The sequence below is a fragment of the Vulpes lagopus genome, chromosome 10 (assembly GCF_018345385.1).
Source record: "Vulpes lagopus strain Blue_001 chromosome 10, ASM1834538v1, whole genome shotgun sequence".
Lineage (NCBI taxonomy): Eukaryota > Metazoa > Chordata > Mammalia > Carnivora > Canidae > Vulpes > Vulpes lagopus.
In genome coordinates this window covers 51,624,222-51,646,903 of record NC_054833.1, presented here as the reverse complement: position 1 = coordinate 51,646,903, position 22,682 = coordinate 51,624,222, and the positions used below count along the sequence as shown (strand labels likewise).

The following is a 22,682-nucleotide window of genomic DNA, read 5'->3' as shown; positions in this document are numbered from 1 at the left end:
TTACCTTCTGGAAGGATTCCAGGCATCAAAATTTCTCTAAGCCTGGTTGAGACTCTCTATGCCCAGGCCAAACTCCCTCACTCAAAAGATGGCTTCCTTTCTCGTGTCATGTTTTTCTGTTCATGGAGTTGATTGATTCTTGCATTCTCATAAATGATTGCACAGGAGAATTTAAATGTCATTTTAAAAGAGAAAATCTAAGCAAGCTGAGACCAATCATAGTTCAGTGACTTGTTGAAAACAAAGCTTTCATTGACTCTGATCAGTAAAGCTGTTACTTTTATCTTTGGCCAGTCTATATTGCAAAGAGTCATGGAAAAACATTACTCAAAAGAGAACAGCTACCTCTTAGGTATATAATCACCTGTCAGATCCATGCCAGTTGCTGATCAACAGATGGCAGGCATTTCATTTTATTCTTCAAAAATTAAAGTTTTATGAGATTATCCTTTTTACATTTTAAGAACAATTCATTATTACTAAATAAAGTCTAATTTCTCTTGTTCATTAAAACCACTTTCCCTAGTATCCTGCCATTCTCTTGCCTAGAGAAACTTCATATTCATGAAATCCAAACACTGTTGTAGAGTCACCTTCTAAATCATAAGCACCTCACTTAAAAGCACTCTTCCCCTAATACCACCAGGTAGCATCCTGCCTACAGCAGATCTCACTCACTATTTGATCTGCAACTCCCAGCATCTTGACAGGCAACGAAGCTGTACTAGGCCTACAGTTTTCCCCTGTGGTTACTGTGTCCAGCTGTCGGATCTACAGTTTGTGGGACTGGGGCACACCCAAGTACAGATCAGTTCAGAAGCCTTTAGCGCTCCTCATAGATTTATCATGAACATTTTCTACTCCCTCTCATTGGCAAGGTGGGGAGGAGGTGAGGAGATGTGAGGGGCAGTGAAATATTTAAAAACTGAGTAAGTAAAGAATCGCTTTTCAAAATAGTAAACTTCTGTCTGCCAAGATTCTCATATATCCCTTTAGTGAGGCATCATCTCTCACCTCAACCCTGGAAAAATCACATCTCAAGAGAAATGTTACAGATGGAGTTGAGTTTTTTTCTTTTTTCTTTTCTTTTCTTTTTTCTTTTTTTTTTTTTTTTTTTTGTCATTGAGCTAAATTTATTCCATTTAAATGCCCATCATTTATTGGAGGTTAGGCCTTCTTATTTGCGGGGAGTTAAAATGTCCCTTATTTTATAAAATGGTGGCATGAAAACATTATCACTTTAACAAATTATCCTTACTTGCCAAAGTTAGCAACCTTATTTTGGTCTTTTTTTAAAAAACTTATGCACAATTCTTGAAAATAAAAAATCAGAAAGCTATAAAGAGCTCCTGGGTAATGCCCAGTCTCAACCTCCATTTATTCTCATCCCTGCTCTTCTATAATAATTAAGTTTACTAGAGTAAAAGGACATCGCTGCAGGTGCACTAAGATTGAGGTAAGTCCTTGGGCTTCCTTTCCACTGTCCATCACTCTCTTGCCTGTATTATTGACAAACTGCCCTTCACAAAAGATCCATGTTCTTAATACAGAATTTTGTGTTTACCTAGGATAAGAACATTACCAATGGATAGATGTCATCAAGGCTCAAGTGTAAAAGGGGTCAGACAGATTTAGAAAAATCTGGTAGACTCATGGTTTGAGGTCCTGGAATCTGTAGGAGGGACTCAGACGTCTCCAGAGAAAGCATTTACTCTAAGGGTAAAGAAAGTCAGGCAAACAAGTTTGCCCCAGTCTTCATCATCTAATCCTGAGGGAGAGGGGATTCTGAGTTCTATGTGGAGTCAATCACTAAGATTTGTTGTCCCTACCAACCCCACAAATCCCCTTCTGAGTAATAAGGAAAAGGGAGGATTCCAAATAAATTGAAAGAACTTTTTGTGTTTTTGTTGTTATTGTTTGTTTGTTTGTTTTTACTAAAAACCCATGTTAGACATGAGGGCAAAATATATCCCTGTGATGATATCTACTTTGAGTATAAGTCAATATAGCTCTCACACACCAAGACATCGGATAGTAAGATAGCACAGCTCACTCATGGTACCTTAAAGCAAAATGATTCAGTGGCTTAAAACATCACTCCTTAGCTGTGTTGGGAGCATCCAGAAACATTCCCCTTGTCATAAATACTAAGATCTTCAAGATGGATGGACACAGACACACACACACACACAAAGACCTCAGTAGATGAGCTCCCTCACCACCTCTGAGTTGTTGAGTCTACTGTGAGTATATGTGAGCCACTCTCCTGCTCCAACCAGGGCCTCTCACAAATAATAGAGGGATAATATTATTAGAAACAATAAGAGTATGGGCTCAGAGAGGAAGATCCCTAACTTCAGTTGAGGTCAAGAGCCAGAAAAATATGGATCACAGGAGGCTAATACCAACACATGAATTCCAGGATTCCCTGGAATGTGAGCATTCTCATTATTATGTGTTTCAACCTCCAAGTAAATGGCATGCATGTAATTTGCACTTAAACATCTCAAAGTCAAAATTAAATCACTCTTCATTTGCCTTGGCTTCTAAACCTCCGATCACTAGTACTTTCCCCTTTTCTCTCATTCTCTCATATAAATACGTAGTTAATATACCGAGTATATTAGCAGTGCACTGAAGAATTCCTGGGATGTCTTCCATTTCCTCTTTGTTGGAATGGTCTGCATAGAAGCATCTGTTAGAGATATTGTGGAAATTCCTTTCTGCATCCCTGTAACTAAGAAGAAAACAAAATTAGCATATGAAGAAAATTTTTAAAGCATCTGCAAATGCACTTGTATGCATACACACACAAGCACACGTGGTCTGTGCCCCTGGCATAATCGCATTTTTATATAACTGAAGCCCTTAGACACCATTTTTGGCATAAGCCGGCACTAACATCAGCATTGGGCATGTGGCTGGGAACTAGAGGCTGTCATTGATAAAGAAACTGAATGTGACAAACATAAATGAAGAGAACCAAAATATCCATCAGTTTGTACTCCCAAGTGTTTCCTTGTTGATGTGCTTCAAAGCCACAGGTAATCTGTTCCTATAAGGAAGATACCCAGCAAACACCCTAATTCACAGTACTTATTTGGTGCACTAGCACTGTGTTAAAAGTAGACACGTCTTAACCTCCCTCACAGTTGAGAAGATAAGCAATGTGGGTGCATGGATAACAAATTAGCTAAGGAAGTATTTAGAGTCTGACAGAACTTGAATCATGGTCTTACCATTGTCTATCTATGAGACTTGGGGCAAGTGACCTCATCTTTATGGGCCTAACTTGCCTCCCTCATAAAATGGAGATCCTCCCCCTGCCCCTCACCCCACCACCCCCAGAGTTTCTGCAAGGACAGAATGAGAAAATGCCTGTGTCATCAGATGTGGCCTGGAACCTCTCCAGTTGCCCCTGGATTAAAGCTAAGGCACCAAGGTTGAAGACGATACAGGCATTCCCCAAGAGTAGCTGTTTACATCAAAACTTAAAGTACTAAAGTCACTGCTAGCTAACAGAAGCAAAGGAATAAAAAGAATTTGAAAGGCAATCCTCAGAAGAGTAAATAACTGGTCTAGGATGATAGTGCTGTTGTCATTACTCCCTGGGTATTGCATTCCACCATGAATGTCTGCTGAGGTAGTGTAATTCCTGAGTGGAGAGAGAAGGTTTCAGAAAGAGTTATCAATAGGGAAAAGAAAGAAGAGAATTGGGAACAGCCTACGATGCCTCCATTGGGCAAAAAATAGGAGTTTCCCAGGGGTGAGGGAGATGGTAGGAAAGAGAGACATGTCTCCACTGTCTCCTCTCCCTGCCTTCCCCATCTAGAGGCTGCCAGCAGGAGACAGACCCCACAAGCAAGACTGGAGTGCAATCCGTGGGGCCCAGAGTGCAAGCCTCTGAACCAGTCAAGGCAGAACTCATACAGGCACCTCACTGAGGGCACCACAGAGAAGGCAGGACCGTTACAACCACTGGTGAATCAAAAAAGGTTTCTGCCATTTTCCATTTTACTCCTGCCTCATAACAATACACAGAAAAGGGTGGCCTGGACCATCGGAGTGAAAAAACGCAGGATACCCCCTCTACACTGCGTTCCCAGTGCCTCAGGCCAAGGCCTGATACAGGCAGACAGAGGTAGGAGGGGGAGAGTGGATATGGGATTGAAGATGTGAACCTGTCTGGAGTGGACTTCAGACTCCCTGTAAGTTTCCAGAAATCAGGGCAATCTGCCCAAGCTAGCATCAAAGAGGACCCATTCTCGCATGTTTGAAATGACTGGAGAGAAAAACTGATGGGGCCTCGTGTTTGCACACCTCAAGGAGATCAGATTCCAATAAGCCAGGGTGGCAAATACTGCAGTTCCCAGAAGGTAGGAAACTCAATAAAAGGTGGAATGGGGAAGGCAGTTATTAAAAACAAATACAGGGTTATTTGTAAAATTTAGCTCCCTCATTTTAACTGGAAATATAAAGACAAAATAGTTTTTCTCATAACCTCAATTTCTTTTTCTGTAAAATGAGCTTTATACAATGATCTTAGGAAATAGATGGTCAGAATTACAAAAAAAAATAACAGATGTAGAGTGCCCAGTACATTTCTCAAAAAAGTGATCAATCAGTAGATAATACCTTTTATCTAACATTGTGTTTATTTATTCTTTCAGATAGTCTATGTAAATACAGGAAAAAGAAGCTAGATCACTTTTTAAATAAAATAACATATAGTCGCAAAAATCTGACCACGACAGCATAAATCATACCATTAAAGTTTGCTTCCCAGAATAATTAGGGTTCACCCACTTCTCATGTTCTATGGAAATTACTGTAGCTTAATCCCTATTCAATTGTCCAAAGAAAAAAAGAACAGAAGGTTGGCTGTACAAAACAAACACAGAGCCCATGGTGATAATTGGAATAACAGAATTTAATTTTAGATGACTATAGGAAATGTTGTCCCAAACTAATAGGAGGTTGGCAGCAGTCCCACCTATTAGCATCATGATGCTTATTCTGGCCAAAAAAAAAAAAAAAAGAACAAAATGAGTGGCATGATTCTGAATATATATTTATTCATACTTCAGTTTTTAAAATATATAATGATGGACCATGACATCCCAGGAAGCCAGATTATCACATGTTTTCCAATCGCAGATTTAAAGACATCTCTGCTTTGACTGACTACACTGTGCTGGTAATCCACCCTCAGGAGCTACAGACCAGTAGGAGTCACATAGTGTAAACACGAGTGAGGGTGGCTGGGGGAGATGTTCTCGAGGCAGAAATTTAAATGAAGGAAAAAAAAAATCCAAACTCTCTGTAACAAGAAGCTGCAGCTAGAACACAAATGGAGCATGTTTAGCTTCTGATGGTAAACAAAGGATTGCAAACTTCTACAGACTCCAAGAGGACAGGGCAAGGATGCAGGAGAGTCAGACACTGACATATAGTGGCAATAATAGTGATTCAATGAACATATTGATTACTTTGTGTACCAGGCACTGTACTAACTTTATGTGATGACCTGACGTTATCATCGACATTTAACTTCACCCCAACCAACCCTGTAATCACTACCATTTTTAAAATGAGAAAATGGAGGTTCGTGGAAGTTAAGTCATCTGCCCTAAATCATTCAAAGGCAGAATCTGACTTGAGATCTAGTAAATCTGCTGTGTGGTATGTCTACTCCAAGGCACATTTTCTTAGTCCTCGGTTCTAAAGTACAAGACAAAGATGCACAGAGAGGAGGAAGGACACAGTATAATGATAAAAACAACATCAGAGGAAAAAGTCCTCATGAACCAGACTTTCCTTCATCCCGGTGCCTCTCAATTCCAAAGGTGAACCTGGTTTGCCTCCTACTTACCTCATTTGTCTCCCACTGTTCTTTCCAGCCCACACTGTCCAAGAAGTGAGCCCACCCCCTAGAAGCGTGAGTTACAGAGACACAAACACGAAGATGTATACTCAGTGGCCCCTATCCATATTTTACAACAAGGGAAGAAGACTATGCTGCATGAACAGAACACTGTGAGGGTGAGTGAGCTCATGCAGAGTTTACATAAAAAATCTTAAAAATATAAGAAACTTAACCCCAAGCCAATTGGACACACAGCAGCAGAACATTAAGCATAAATGAGACATTAAGTTAATAAATCAGTAAAATTTATGCTCTACGGGAAAGGCTCTTGGCACTAGAACTATGATGGACCTGAGAGAGTTGTCAAACCCTCCTTTTATACCCACTTTCAAGCCTAATCTACCCTTTTATCCACTCTACCCATACGTCTGTGTATATACCTCCAGGGTGCAATTCTTCAATTTATTCACACTCTTCCCCACCCGCCAAAAGAACATGTGAGTCCCTCTTATGAACCAAGCAATTACAAAAGCATAGGATGATAGAGGTAAATAATTTAGATAAATCAACAACATAAGCCATGATAAGCACAATGGAAAGGAATAACAAAGAAGAATGAATACAAAATGGGCTGGAGATGGAAGTAGGGGATGGAGGGCTTCTCTAGATTGGGTAGCCAGGGTATGCTTTTCTCAAGATAATGGCATTTAGACAGAGACCTGAACGTATTAAAAAAAATAGTAATCCATGCACACATCTGGGGATAGATCATTCCAAGAAAATGGAATGGTCCATGCCAAAGCCCTGAAGCCAAGCAGGACTTGGGAAACCCACAGATGCCTAGTGGGGCCAGCGGAGATCAAAAAAGGGAAGTGGAAGAGGATGCAGAGAAGTGAACAGAGGCCAGGTCACAGGAAAAGTTCAGGCTTTGGTCTATCACAGTAAGTCATGATATGGTTTCAAGTAGGGATGTCACATCATAATATCTGGCCCTGCAGTGTCAGCAGCATTATTTGAGAACTCATTAGAAACACCACCCTCTGAGGGCTCAGGATACATGGGGTCAGAGGCCCTGGGGGTGGAGTCCAGCAATCTAGGTTTTAACAAGCCCGCAGGTGATCCTGATGCACATTAACATCTGAGCCCAGCGGCCTTATGTGAGAAAGTGGCATGGTCTAATTCGTTTCATCACTTTGTGGTGGTGGATATACAATGCTGAGAGACAGGAGTAAAAGGAGATCGGGGTGGATCTGGAAGCCACAGTGACAGTAGAGACAACTTGAATGGTCTCTATGAATAAACCAGTGAACGAGAGAACAGACAAGTTGAGGAACAGAACAAATGTTTAAAGACAAAGTTCCTGGGGCACAGAGAGACTGTCTCACTCCCTGATGGAGGCTCCATGGGTTACTCCCTCCAGTCCTCCATCTGTGTGATCCTTTGAACAGCTGCTCCCTGCACTCAAGTCTACATCTTGGAGACTAAAAAAAAGCCTCAGAGTTTCTACAAATGACTGGTGTAAGCATGCATCAAGCATGCATTCTAAGGCTCTCGTAAATAAAGCAGGTCCAAGGGCACTTTTAAAGGAGAAGGGAGGGAGGCTGGGAGGCCAGTGATTAGACTCAGACTTAAGAAAATAAGAGCAGGAGGGTTAGCACCCTTCTGGACATGGATGGAGCTAGAGAGTCTCATGCTAAAGGAAATAGGGCAGTCAGAGAAAAACAAAACCATATGATTTCACTCAGATATAGAATTGAAGACAGAAAACAAGTGAGCCCAGGGGAAAGAGGGAGAGACAAAGCAAGAAACAGACTCTGAACTACAGAGAGCACACTAATGGTCACCAGAGGGGAGGTGGGGGGGGGATGGGGGTGAAGGACCGCACCGGATGGGATGAGCACCGGGTGACGTCGGGAAGTGCTGAGTCACTATATTGCACACCTGAAACTAATATTACACTGCTAACTGAATTTAAATATTTTTATTTAAATAAATAAAAATAAAAATTGTAAATAGATGTTTATATGAAATAAATTGTTAAATAACTTTTTTATTTTAACTGAAAAAATTTTAATTAAAAAAGGGCTAAAAAATAAAAATAAAATTAAAAATAAAATAAAAAATAAAATAAAAAGGGCTAGCTTATACTCCTTGTTATCCATCCTGATTCGTCCTCTCAACCTAAGGCACCTAAGACTTGATAAACTTTAGGCAAAGCCCTATTTCAGAGATGTGGAAAACCACCTCTTTCCCATCCTCCCTCTGCCCCCCAGAAATACGTAAACTAATACTCAGCACTTCTTACCAATTGCTAGAAATCCCTTTCACTGGAAGAAATGCCATCCTTTTCAGTGAGAGATAAAAAGCCTTAAACTGTGTCTTCCTAAGAGGAACAGCACACAGGTGTGAATACATTAATTCAAGTGTTAGTCATAAAAGATGCTCTCCTGTTTCAGTAGCAAGGAGAAACAGCGAGAGGGTGGTGGACAGGGACACCAGGACTGATGGGAGGGGCAAAGTCAGAAAAGCAGACATCACAATTCTGGCAGCCCACTGGTCCTCCTCATGAGCATGCAGGTGAATAAGGGCAGTGAGCACAAGTACTTGAAGTCCTCAGAAGGTAGCCCACACCCAGGTGAAAATGTGTTCATGGGGCTCTTTGGAACCAGCCAGACACTGAGTCACCTCTTCACATCCGAGTCACGGGCACCGTATTCTTTACACTATGTCTGCAAGAAGTAGAGCTAGAAAAGACCATTTTGGGGCCATGAATCACCACAGGCTAGGTCTACATAGACAGAGTTAACAGGAGTGTTGAAGCAGTGATTTAGATAAAAGAGAACTCCACCTTGATGTGGGAAACAAAGGCAGAAGAGAAATTATTAAATGTCCTTACGACTGACAGCTCATTGACATACCCTTGAAACAGGCAGAGTGACCTTTGCCTAGGAACACCGATGCCTCCATGTTAACACTTTGCTAAGGGCAACAAGCAATCATAGCCTGACCCTCAGGACCCTGTAAGTCTACTTTACATATAAAAATTCCTTTGGAAACTTCCCTTATCTCAACCCACCCCCCAAGACACATGTTGGTGATCATCCTCCAAGCATATAACTCACCAATGTACATCTGAAGGGTCTCATGACTCAGGTTTTATAAGACAGTAATAAATGACCCTTTCCCAACAACAGCTAGTCCCCTTAAGGTCCTGGATACCTTGCTTCCAAAATTCCTTACAGACTTAGGCTCACCCTAACCCCCTCCCAACTTGAAAGTATAAAATGGGCCACTCCTCATGACCGGGGTACAGCTCTTCCTGCCCACAGGTCATGTCCCCATGCTTTAATAAAACCACCGTTTTGCACCAAAGACGTCTCAAGGATTCTTTTCTTGGCCATCAGCTTAGAACCTTAATTTTCCTACATCACATCTTACTAATGGAAAAAAAGAATTTTCTGCTGATTATGGTAATATTGTTTAGTTACCTCTTCTGCATAGTTCTAACATCCCCATTCCAATTGAATCAGTTATGATTTCATTTCAAAACAGAGGGCATTCACTATTCCAGGAAATTCTTCGTGGTTGATTACTGGTATTGTCTTTAAAATATTAAAAATAATAAACATAAGAGCAAACAAATATGTAGTGCTCACCACACACAGGAAACTGTTCTCAGTATATTGACTAATTTTTTTAATTTTTTTTCTTTTTTTAAAAGATTTTATTTATTTATTCATGAGAGGTACAGAGAGAGAGAGAGAGAGAGGCAGAGACACAGGCAGAGGGAGAAGCAGGCTCCATGCAGGGAGCCTGACATGGGACTCGATCCTGGGTCTCCAGGATCACACCTCGGGCTGAAGGCGGTGCTAAAGCACTGAGCCACGGGGGCTGCCCTATATTGACTAATTTAATCCAAATGTCACACTGTGGAAGCAGCAAATCCAATGAGAGTGATTAAGTTTTATTTTAGAATATGTGGGGAGAGATTAATTTGACATCATCTACTTCCGTTAGGATAAACCATTTAAAATCACTAATGGCCTCAAACTAAAAGCCATCTCACAAGTTTAAATAATATGCTTTTCCTAGTACTGCACTTTTGAGGATTGATGTGAAAACGTTTCAAAGCAATTCCCTTTGAAATGACAATTAACATAATTATCAAGCACTTGAAGTATGTGGCATTGTACTAGGTACTGAGATTATTTTTCCACTAAATTTTCTTTTCTTCTGTTTTTGTTTAAAAAAAAATTACACTATATCCTAATAGCCAAAAATACATCCCTGTTCCCCATGGCATTGACTATTAGCCCCAAGTGTTAAAGGATGCTCGACACCATTTCACGAGGTACCAGGGTTTGAATCTTGACTCCTCAAAAGTTCTTACAATCTTACACAAATAAATCGCTGCCACACATACAGAAGAACATTCAGATGTAAATTAAAAATACATACTGCCTCTCATGTCAATGATTTTAATTCATTCATTTTAAGCTAGATTGCATCAGAAAGTGAATTTAGGTTTCTGTATTTCCAACTGTTTTTCTGCCATAGCCAATCAAAGGCATACCTTACACTTATTTGGAGTTTTCTATTTACAGAATATGCTCATTGAAATGACCTCATTTATCCATGCATCTCATCCTCGATTAGTTGTTACCATCATCCTTTGCAAAACAGATAAAGTTACTTTAAAGTTCTGTGTGCCTGTGAGGCCTTGGGCTCCTGTTTCTCAATCTTGTCTTCTTATGTTAGTTCATTTCACCACAATGTCAAGAAACAGAAGATTAAGGAAAGCCATGTAGCATGTGACACTAAGGAAACCAATGCCTCTCACTGAACTGTAAGGCTTGTAATGATTTTGAGTAAACTTTACTAAAGAATTCTAAAATCTCTTGTAAAGCCTCTCCTTTGGTACCATTAAACCTTACCATATTCCCAGGGCAATGGATTTAATGGATGAGAAGAGGAGGTTAAGAACACAAGAAGAAGAAGGAAAGAAAGGCAATACCAAAAGGGAATCATTTAAAAGGGTTAAACACAAGTAAGCAAAAGGCAAAAGGAAATCACTGCAGGGGTCCCAACGAGCCCCCACCCCACATTGGGAGCACTGCCAGTGTGAAATAAGACCCATCTGGGTGGCAGAAAACCACATGTTCAACAGCTAGCTATGTTTGAGTAATTATCTTTAATTTGCCCCAAATAATGATGAAAATCCATTTTACTTACCCAATAACTTGGTGCTCATAATACTGCAGTGTCCTCTTGAGAGTCTGCTGTATCGTCTGAGGCTGGAGGATAATAATAATAATAAAATATATTATCAGCAAATCAGTGCCATACCCATTCTGAGCATCAGAGACAGATACAGAGCTTCCGAATTATCTCATACGTATTTTCACTTTACAATATTAACCCATTATGCATTTTGCCATGTATGTTCCCCACAGGAACTAAGAGGCATTCAGCAATTACCCAGAATTTCTCGGTTTCAAGTGTGATAGCATTTCCTAGCCATATTTTTCCCAATTCTTTAGTACAAGTCGCCGACAATAATCCAAGGCATTGTGGGCAGTAGAGGGGAGGTGTATTGAAGGAAATGTAGGCCATGCCCAGGTCAAACCTGACTCCCTCAAGGAGTCCTCCCAGGCAAGGGTTCCAGCAAGGGTTCCAAAGCCCCCTAGAGCGGCCACAAGTGCTCTGGACAAGAAATAGACAAAGACCTAAGTCATTCTTGACCCAACAGCATAATCCTTCCCTCTTCATGACAGCTGAAGATAAAGTTTCTTAATTCCAGATCAAGACATTTTTCTTCGATTTACTTAGGCAACAGAGCCTGAGCTTGGAGTTTTCTTGACCCAGGGAGCCAGCCGTAAAGATCCCAGAACATAGATATAAATAAGAAATTATGGTGAAAACCTAAGTCTCAGTGGCAAGAGTGAATTTTTTAAATATAAAAATGCAGTCAGCTGGGCAGAGCACAATCTGTCACAGGCTCATCAAACGATTGATTCATTATAGCCATGGATGAATTTTAGGGGAATATAAGGACTCTAATGCAGAGCCTCGGTATGCAAGGCAGCTTGGTAGTTTAGCGGTCTCATGGACTGCCTCTAATTAAGCACACGAACCCAGATGAGGTCTAGAAAGGTCTCCTACAGGAAGGACCTACCACAGCGCTGGTGCCTAACAAGCAGTTAATAAACACCACTGTATTACCCACCCCTAATCCTTCAAAGTGGCTATCTTTAAAATTTTAAATTTAATTTAAAAAAAGTAATTTAAAAAAGACTACAGACATTGTTGGCCAAGTTCTTAAAGTCCTTCCCTGTTTACCTCCCTATGAAAACATCCAGGACAGAAGTAGCAACCTCCCCACCCAATACTCTTCCAAGTTTTAGCCTCCTTTTTGGTTGGAAAAGGATATTCTAGAGCTAAAAGAAAATAAACTTCGATTAAATCAAGGGCATCCACTGAAATATGTTCCATGCTACCACTTAGGAAAGCCCTTTCACTGAGCAAATCTAAGGCTTCACTTTAGCCAAACCAAGTCAGAAACTAATTTTAGGAGGAATCAGCCTCCTAATGTTCAAGGAAATAGGTATAGGGCTAATACTTTCCAGAGCTGTTTTTCATTTATACCACGTTAAAAAGATGAACAGGAGGCTTCAAACTGTCAGATGTTTCTGCTCTTCAGTATGGAATCCAAGCAGAGTAAATAGAATGTATCTAAGGAAGAAAATCACGTCTAAACCAAGAAGCAATGGGGCTGTTGAGAAATCTAAGGAGGACAAGTAGACACAGCAATCCTAGCGCACAGGAGAAGTGTGCTTTAAAAACTCAACCCAGGGCCAACCCAAACCAAGTTATTATCAGTCACTGGCTCAGTACCCTTGGGATCTGGTTCTCCAGCAATGGCTTGGCAGTTTGTGAGCTAAGATAACTTTCTCTTTGGCAACACGCCCTAAAAGCAGTGAATATGCACAGAGGGATTATCCTTCCAATAACCTCTGGTCACAAAACAGGGAACAGAAAGCAGGACCTCAAGTGCACAGGGCCAGTTAAGACCAAAATGACCTCATTTGTACAAAAGGACATTTTTTTCCTGCACCAGGAATTCCCCAGTCATTAAAAAGCACATGTTTGTAAGAAGCGTGGAGACTTTGAAAGAGTGTATTTTTTTTCCTTTTGTAAAGCAATTACTTTTTTTCCCCAGCAGGAGTTAAATTTATAGTTTCCAAATACATTAAAAGGAAAACATTCTCTGGACATATCTGACAAAGCTTCAACTTGGAAAAGCATTTATACAGCCCCTATTGGTGGCTGAAGCCAGTGGGCATGTCCTGGTGGTCTAAACCACAAGTGTGAAGGCTGAAGGCAGAGCATCTCCTCATCATCAGCAAGCCACGCCTGACTTCCACACACACTTGACTCCCTAAGAACATCTTGTCACCATGGATTCACTGAATCTTCTTCAGAGTTTCCCTGTTTGCTCAACCAATGGCTCTGACTACCAGTGAAGACATCTTCACGAAATCTTAAGGCCTCTCTGACCTGAATTAAAAAAGCAAGACACGAAGACCCACATGTGGGCCAAAGCCTTCCATAGGGGCAACTTCTGCCTTAAGAGCCGTAGGGTACCTTTCATAGTGTCCATGTCTGCCGGTAATGCAAGGCAGCATATTAGGGGGAAAAATAGGGGCTTTGTAGATATGTAAATTGTATTCTCTCTATATATATATATATATTCTCTCCTCCACACCTGTCCCCTACTCAACATTTCTACAGGCCACGATCCCATTCCTCTTATCCATATCTATCCCTTCCTTCTTTTAAGAAGGAGGTTAGAAACATGATTTTAGAAAAGGGGATTTAATAACAAAGTGAGTTCAAAATCCAGCTCTGTGATTCACTAGCTAGATGACCTTGGGCAGTTTACTTAAGTTCTCTGAGATAGGATTCCTTATGTACACATTATGTTTATGGAAATTAATTGAAATAAAGCAAAGTCTCTGGTGCACAGTAGATACATAATAAATACATAAAAAATGATAGTTATGACTATGCTCAGCTGAAAAACATGGCTCCTACCCTCAAGAGTCTGGTAATCTACCCTGCAAGCCTAATGTTCCAAGATCTGTATCACCTAAAAAATCAATAGATCTATTATTACTGCTGGTGCAGATTCCAGTAGACAGAAGAAACAATTTTTAAAAATGGCAGCAGAAAGTATAAATACTTCCAATGAAAACTTCAAATCAGTCCAGAGATGGTGATAAAAGCAGAATTCTGAAAATTAAGGTTGAGGACAGACCTAGGAAGCAGGCTTATAAGTGAAAAGGGCACTGAGGCACCACAGCTAGGTCAGGACCCCAGGCATTAAGCTCTACAAGGAATAAAAAGCCACGAACCTCCTTCCTAGAACACAAAGAATGTGCAACAGAAGAATCAGGTGGCCTCATAATTTTCTAACCATATGCTGCAGGATCTGAGAGACAAGGCTGGGTAAAAAGACAACCCACACTTCCTTTCATAAAAAGACAATCAAAGAGATCTGTGATTCTTCTCTGCTCACCCCAAACTAAGATAGAGATAGCAGTGTCCTATGAACCCTGCTCAATAGGAAGAAGCACTGGACAGGAAGACAGCTGGATAGACAGGGCAGCCATCTGGGTCCTTACACAGAAGGTACTTGAAAGCTGCCATCAAGTGGCCAAAAGAAGCCATCTTCATCTCTAGTCTCATGTACAGCTTCACTCTGCTTGGCCGGCAGTACTGACCCTCACAGACTAAATGTTATGCTCCTGGAAGGTCATGGGATCCAAACAGCCAGCCATGAAACAGTCCCAACAGAGCCGGAGAAGTGCTCCCGGAGGAGTGGGAGGAAACAGTTCCCAGCAGCTGGCCCTGCAGGCTGAGGCAGCCCTGCTCTGGATCCATCCGCCCCAGATGGATCCCGGGACCAGGCAGGAGCAAGGAATCCAGACGCGTGCATGTGAGTGCAGGAAACACGATCGTCACAGGTAGACCACACACCTCAATTTTAGAGATTAAGAAGTTGATTGGTTAAGTAAATATGGCGTAATCACAAAGCTGGTAAGTGAATCGGCCATGGCAGGCCAGGACTGGCTTCCAAGTGCACCCTGTTTCTACTATATGCCTTGAGGGTTCCTCTCACCTTTAACATTCTGGGATTCTACACTGTTTAATATTGACAGCACTTCATCATGCCAAAAATAGCCACAACCTCACAGGTAATTTAAACACAAACTTCTCATTTCTGCTTTATGGCACAGACCCACAGGCTACAGAATTAATGGAAATAATAAATCCATGCTCCTTTAAAGAAATATCTGTAAATAGCCATGTCATTTTATTTACTTAAATACAAGAAAATTAAGTATCAATGTCAGAAACTAAATGATATGAATAGACATTTAATTACTAATGCTCTAAGCCAGTAGCTTTCTATTCTGTCTGCACATTAAAATCACCTTGGAGAACCAAAAAAAAAAAAAAAAATCACCTTGGAGAGTTTTTAAAAAATACCAGTACCTGAGCTCCACCTCCAAATTTTCCAATACAACTGTCTGGGAGACTCAGTTGCTTCTAATGTGCAGTGAGGACTGAAAATCTTTCATTTAAGGTATAAACATGATGATCAAGACCATAATCCTCTACAAATCTTTCTTGAACTGAATAAGTCAGCATTAATGAGAAGTTTCTTTACTCATATATCAAGAGAAATAAGCTTCTGAGGGGTGTTCATACATAATTGCCAAATTCAACACAATTCATTCATTAACTGTCATAAATGGCTTATAATCAAATATGAATTTAATTTCTTAGATAAACAAAGAGCTACGCTGCTTGAGGCATAAACATAGGATTTTTTTAAATTTCCACATAATTCACTCCCATGCACTCACATCAGCATTAGATGTTACACAGACAAATATATATAACATAGCAGCTAGTATGACACTTACTGCATGTGAGTAGAATGGTCTTTACATCAATCTGATGAGATGGGTGTCATTATTTTACAGATAAGAAAATCAAGACACACAAAGTTTATGTTGCCCTATGTCACACAGGTAAAAAGAAACAAAACCAGGGTTGAGTCTCAGGTAATCTGCTCCAGAATCCAAGCATATAATCTCCAACCTATACTGTACTTTAAAACATTTAAAACTATATTTGGTTAAGCGCTTTACAGTTCACATTTTTTTATTTTTTTTAAGATTTTATTTATTTATTCATGAGAGAGAGAGAGAGAGAGAGAGAGGCAGAGACACAGGCAGAGGGAGACGCAGGCTCCATGCAACGGGAGCCCAATGTGGGATTCGATCCCGGGTCTCCAGGATCGCGCCCAGGGCCAAAGGCAGGCGCCAAACCGCTGCGCCACCCAGGGATCCCCAGTTCACATTTTTTAATGCATGTTATCCCAACTGATCCTTGCACCAATCCAGTGAAATAGTGAGGCTGGTGCTATTATCACTCTCTGACTGAGAAAGAACCAAAGTTAGAGACATTACAAGTCCTCTTTTGCAAAGAGAGTATTTCTTCCCTTAGGAAATTGTCTTCAAACAGAAAGCACTTTTTTAATATCAACATACAATTAAAGAATCACATGGATTCAAATTAGTTGTCTGCTTCTTGAGAACACATTTAACATTCTTTCCACCAAACCTGCATACACAAAGAAAGCCATAGGCAAAATCATGAAGTCTTGCCTAAGATGCAAGACTTAGCTCCCCCTCCCTTAGCTTCTTTTTTTAAAAGATTGTATTTATTTATTTGAGTGAGAGAGAGTGAATGTGAAACAGCACACAAGCAGTGGGGAGAGGCAGAGAGAGAAGCAGACTCTTTGACGAGCAGATGAGCAGGGAGCCCTATGCTGGGCTCCATCCCAGGACCCTGAGATCATGACCTGAGTTGAAGGCAGATGCTTAACCAACTGAGCCACCCAGGCACCCCATCTGCCCCATTAGCTTCTTCTCCTCCTTTGCCTCAGCCCTTTCCTATGCGCTGGGAGTCTAATACATTTATGCTGCATTTTGATGGGCCAAATCCCTGCCTCCATCACCTAAACTCCCTAAACAGGTCTCCAGAAATAAACAGTGCATATTCTCCTTCCTTTTCGCATCAAAATTGTAAATCTTTTTAGTAACCTGATTTCAGATAGTGTTCAGAAGGAATTACACCTCCATTTCCTCAAAAAAGTGATCCCCAGGCCTAAGGTAGATGACAGTAAAAAATGAACTTCCCTACGTGATAAACCATGATCTGAAACACTAATCATGGGATTGCGGTGAATAGGCCTATCAGTGAGAGAGAAACTTTGGACCAGGAGCACTTCTCAGCCTCCAGATCACACTAGGGGACCTCCACATTCTCCAGGGTGTAGGAACATTTTGCATATTAGGAGATAATATGCCAAATTCCATCATTGAACATGACCAAAATTACAATGTTAGATACCCTGCCTTTATGGTGAAGCCTGAAGACACCGATGGGTCAAATGATATGATTGGTATTACTAATAAAACTAGTCACAACAATAAGTCACTTCCGACAAGCGGCTTAACTACTTCTGAAAGAGATGTAATTGCAGTAATCATCAAACTTGCTAAATATGCAGACAAAATATTCACTTTCCCAGCCTCTGACTAAACTCACCACATATAAACCCAAAAAAAGAAAAAAAAATAGACGGCAAATTAAATATAGAACTTTGAGTCAGGACCTCTGTATTTCAAGCCCAGCTGTGCTACTGACCTTTTTATAAAATTAGCCAATATCTCTTCACCTGGGAGTAGGAAACCTTGGGAAAAAAAAAATTCCTCTATTTTCCCATCTGAAAAATGCTAGTAAGAAATTCGTAGTTCTCAGGAACATTTTGAAGTAAAGCCTTGCAGAGTTAAGCACTGGAAATAGAAAACAGAGGGTCAGCTCATACTGGAGATCCCACCATCTCTCAGGAAGCTGAGCCGTACCATTTCTAGTGAATGACACCAGTAATTTGCTAAACAAAACTGGCACTCCAGGTAATTAATCACAAAAATCAAAAGTGAAAAGTGTGCTAAGAGAAAAAAAGCAAAAACTAAAGATGCACTATAAAGTAAAGTTCTACCCATACTGGTTGAAAATCTGCATGATTTCCTCCAATCTCCATTTTATTCTCCTTGTGAACACAAGTACACATCTGAGTGACCCCACGAGAGCTTAGGGTGAAGGCTGACATTATGCTAATTGACCCATACAGGAATTCAAAATAATGACCTTGGCCTTATTAGAAGTATGTTCTGATTAGCAAAGCACAGTGCTTATCATCATTGTAATTACTGATTGTAACTGAATATACTTACCATATAATCCAGGGTATAATTAAGTCTTCCTTTACAAAGTATGTTTGCTTTCCAAGCATTTCCCCCTTTGTTATCTTAACACCTTTCCAAAAATAGCCATTGAATTTCAGTTTGATATAAGACCTAATACCAACAATACTCACTTAAGCTGAAAACATACATTCCTTAAACTGAAAAAGCTCCAAAGGGTGATTTATTCAGCCCTTCCCCTACCTCAGAACGAGAGCATATTTAAGTTATCCAAGAATTCTGGGATGTTTTTCAACAAATAACACCACCACCTTCAGTTTGTATAACACTTCACAGTTTACCAATCACTTTCTTTTCTTTCATCTCATTAGATAGTCACAACAACCTCATGAGTCTCAGAGATAATTATCCACACTCTACAGATAAAAAGTTGAGACCTAGAGGTCAAAGTGGCTTGCCTCAGCTACACAGCTGGAAAGAGCCACCAACAAGACAAGGAGTTAAGTCTCCTATGATTTTTCTCCCAGGCAAGTTCTCCCCCATTAGTAATTTATTTGGCTCTGCTGATGATTAAAATAGCCTTCCATGTATCTATCTGAAATCCCTTGCTTCCTTTTATTTATTTGTAATGTATATGAGAACAATATTTTCATTTTGTTTTCCCAAATTCACAAATTGTTATTCTCATTTAAATAGTTCTGATATGATCGTTGTCTTCTGTATTGGGTAATTTTGGGAGAAACATGCTTGACTGGTCACATCTTTGTCCACTTGGCCATCTGAATAAAAAGTAGACTGAATAAAAATATGGAGACAAGATGGTACTGGTTCTAGACACCTTCTCAGGGCAGTGGATCATGCTGTCCTACAAACCGGGAAGGACATGGCTCCTTCCCAAACCCTCACACCAAACAGAATCTCACAGATGGCCCAGGGCTGACTCAGTCCACAAAGTGAAATAATGCTAAATTTTCTGGATTAAACATTGTCAGAGAAGTCAACACATTGTTGACTGCTAAGTATCAAACACCAAGCCCAACATGTTACATGCAACAACTCATTTAGTCCTTACAAAAATCCCATACAAGAGGAAGAAATATCACCCCAATTTTATAAATGTGCAGGAAACTCACCCCAGACAAATAAAAAAACATGCCCAAGTCATGTAGGTAGTGTCTAAGTCTACATATGTGTCTCCTCTGTATGCCTGCCTCCAAAAAGCCAAGCTTTTAATCTGCTTTTCTAAACTGAAATCCATTCTTCTATATTCAAGACAAAAAAGGTTACAGTTGAAAGGAATTAACTCGACTAGATGGTGTGATTTTGGGTACAGCTTTTTATTTTTCTAAACCTCAGTTTCCTTTTTTTTATAAAATAGAGAAATTCCTAGCACAACTACTTCTCAGGGCAAAATGAAATAAAAGTACAAAGTATGATACATATATATGTGTTATACGATGATTCTATGAAAAACAAATCTCTTGATGAGCAAGTAGTCAAAAAATTGTTAAATTGAACTAAACTGACCATGTCTAACATCTAGGACAGTTGCCAGGCATGCCTCACAGCCCGAAGATGCCAATTAGATGCTGCAAAGCTAATTAGTGCCATTTCAACTCCTGAATACCCTACCGGATAGGAACAGTCCTCATGTCAGGAAATAATCTCTAGCCCTTTACGACCTCTTTGCAGCCTTCTGCTTGAGGATTTCCAAAGAATTCCCTATTGTTTCCAGTGCTTGGAAGCCACAGAGTGGTGTTTTCCCAACAAGAGCCTGGAAATAAGGGAAGTAATATTTCCTGCCTGACAATTAAATTATAAAATTAACACACAAAGTGGGGAAATGTTTTGTCAACCCTAAATGCACCAGCTTAAACGTTAATTTGTAAAAGGGTGACAGAGAATTAACTCCAATCATGCAGCCCAACGTGCAGCTCTGGGCAAAGTGGGCCACCGAGACACAGAAGCAACATTGGTAAAGGGGATGAAGACAGGGCTCTGGGCAAGAGGGCAAAGTTAGAGAGGGCAGCCCAAAGGAAAGAGAAATGAGGAGAATAGTTTATGAAACTATCCAACTATCCAACACTGTTCAGGGGCATACTGGCCCTCTGTCACATTGAGAAAGAGAATTCCTAAACTAAAGAAATTCTCCAGCCACCTTGACTAAAAGGGACTCTTGGGAACGGCCGTGGTGCATCAGGTGTCTCTAGCAAGTCTGAACCCTACAACCAGAGAGCCAGCTCCTTAAACCGGATTGAAGAATTCGGCATGAGTTTTGCTTTGAGGCCAAGTGGATGAAAGCAAACTTTTAATTATGACTTGGCTCATCATGTAGCCTGAGCAGGTAAGAAACATGCTGACCAGACAGACATGGAGTAATAAGCATCATTTCACAGTTACAGATCATTATAAATAAGTAAATTGTCATGCAGATGCGAACCCAGGTGACGTGGGGTGAATTGCTTAGCCAGTCAGATGCTAAGAGTCTGATGATTTCAGGACACTGACAAAAACAGGTCCTTGGAGTTTAAGAGTCTCAGATGCTGAACCATCCATATACTACCTCAGGCAGGTCCTGCCCAGTTTTGCTGCTTCCGCCTCTCTGGGAAGATAGAACTCGAGAGCCTAAATATAGGCAGATTTAGTGTTAACTACAATCTGATGATCCAGACGGATATGAAACGTGCTCACTAGGCAGATAATGATAGCTACGTCATCAGTGTTTATGATGTGCTACATTCCTGAGCAGAGGTACAGAATCGTCACTTTTCACTCTGAAAAAAACACGCAGGTAGGAGAACATTAATGCTGCACGATGTGAAAAGCCTTACTTTTTTTCAATTAACTCCATATGAGCACATTTTTTAAATCTAGGGATAACTGCATTATATAATAACTATTACATTGCTCCCCCACTCCTTCTAGCAAAGTGTTACACCAAGATATGTGTATGTATGGGTTATGCACAATTATATGCAATCTAAGAAGAGAAATATATGCCCTAACTCACGAAACAATTTCTATGATCACCATACCTTCCTTCATATTCAGAAACCAAGCTAGAAATAACGTCACTGTTCTTCCCAGGCTCTGCAGCATAAGCTAAGCTGTTGGCAGTGTAATGGTTCTGTCACTCCCGTCATAGATGCCTTACCCATGGGAGCCTGGAGCACACAATCATGACAGTGGACAGGAGAACTGGGTCAGCCTGAAACAGAGCCCTGATGAACAAAGAGCCCTTGTGGTTTCTGACACAGGTCTATGTGGGAGTCACAGCACACTCGGGATCTCAACAATTCACAAGAAGAGGTAAGGTTCAGGAAAACCTGGAGGAAATTGCTAGCAGCCACCCCTTAGCAAGTCACAATAGGAACTATATAAGGGGTGAAGTAGGGAGTTCCTGCTGAACAATGTACACACACAATGTTTGCTTAGGATGGAATAATTCATGGACATGTGGACAGACACACCAGGGTGGAAAGGGCTAGACACAGGACACAAGGTACACATGGTTGCCGGCTTCTTTACTTTGGGCAAGTCACTTCTCCTCTCTGAACTTTAGCTTCCTTATCCTAACACTGGAGTTAATGATAATTCTTGTCCTGTCTCCTTCATGCCATCTCCTGCATGAATCAAGGTGGTATAATGTGTCTTAAAAATATGCTTCGTAAAATCTAAAAAAGATGTCATTCACTGCTAGTGGCTCTTCTGTATGGAAAGTGTAGGTTACCACATCATTCCCTCACGGTCCTGAAGTGGGGAAAATTAAGAAGGAAAAAAAAATGTCACTATGCTTTCTGTTCTTTGGTGTTAAAAAAAAATTACAGTGGGTGAAAGCCCCTGATTTTTTAAAATTCTCTTCAAATCGGCTTATACTAACAACTAATCAAATTAAGCTATTTTTCACAAAAATGCCCATCATAAGAATGGTTGTGGTCATTTTAGAAGAACTCCAACAAAAGACACCAAAATTTGTTCACATTAGAACCAAACTTTTAGCTATGTAGTAACTCTTAGCCATTTGTTCGTCTCATTACCTAACGGAAAATTAGGAAATGGGAAACGGAGTGGGGGGTAAAAGGATGTGAGTAAGAAAGGGATATTGGGAACAGCTGCCTACAGAAGAGAAATGTTTCTGGCACAGTATTATTTTTTCAAATTCTTTCTAGAATACTATACAGGTTTTAAATATCTTACTCTGCCAATCAGCTCCACAAATATCATTCAAATGTTGACCCATGCAAGTCATATATACACATTCACACCAAACAATGAGAATTGTAATGATATGATGCTTAGGAGCAAGATAGTGACAGGATATCATTCAGCACTTCCCAGCTTCAAAAACATTTTAATTTCCTTGTGTGTACAAGGGCTCTTAACTGGAGTTTCCAAGGCAAACCCAGTGCAGTGGCATCAATAATGGACACAACACATATTAATCAGTAATTTACTCATTTAAGTAGCAAAAT

The 22,682-nt window shown here is 40.4% G+C and overlaps 1 protein-coding gene across 1 annotated transcript in view; it reads right to left on the bottom strand.

Moving 5' to 3' along the window:
- GUCY1A2 (guanylate cyclase 1 soluble subunit alpha 2) overlaps nucleotides 1-22,682 on the bottom strand; it is a 330,262-nt gene that overhangs the window by 288,880 nt on the left and 18,700 nt on the right. Inside the window, exons 2-3 of the mRNA XM_041770456.1 lie at nucleotides 11,099-11,160; nucleotides 2,616-2,737 (exon numbers count right to left, since the gene is read on the bottom strand). Of these exons, the coding sequence (XP_041626390.1) occupies nucleotides 2,616-2,737; nucleotides 11,099-11,160 (184 nt within the window). The remainder of the gene's footprint in view (nucleotides 1-2,615; nucleotides 2,738-11,098; nucleotides 11,161-22,682) is intronic.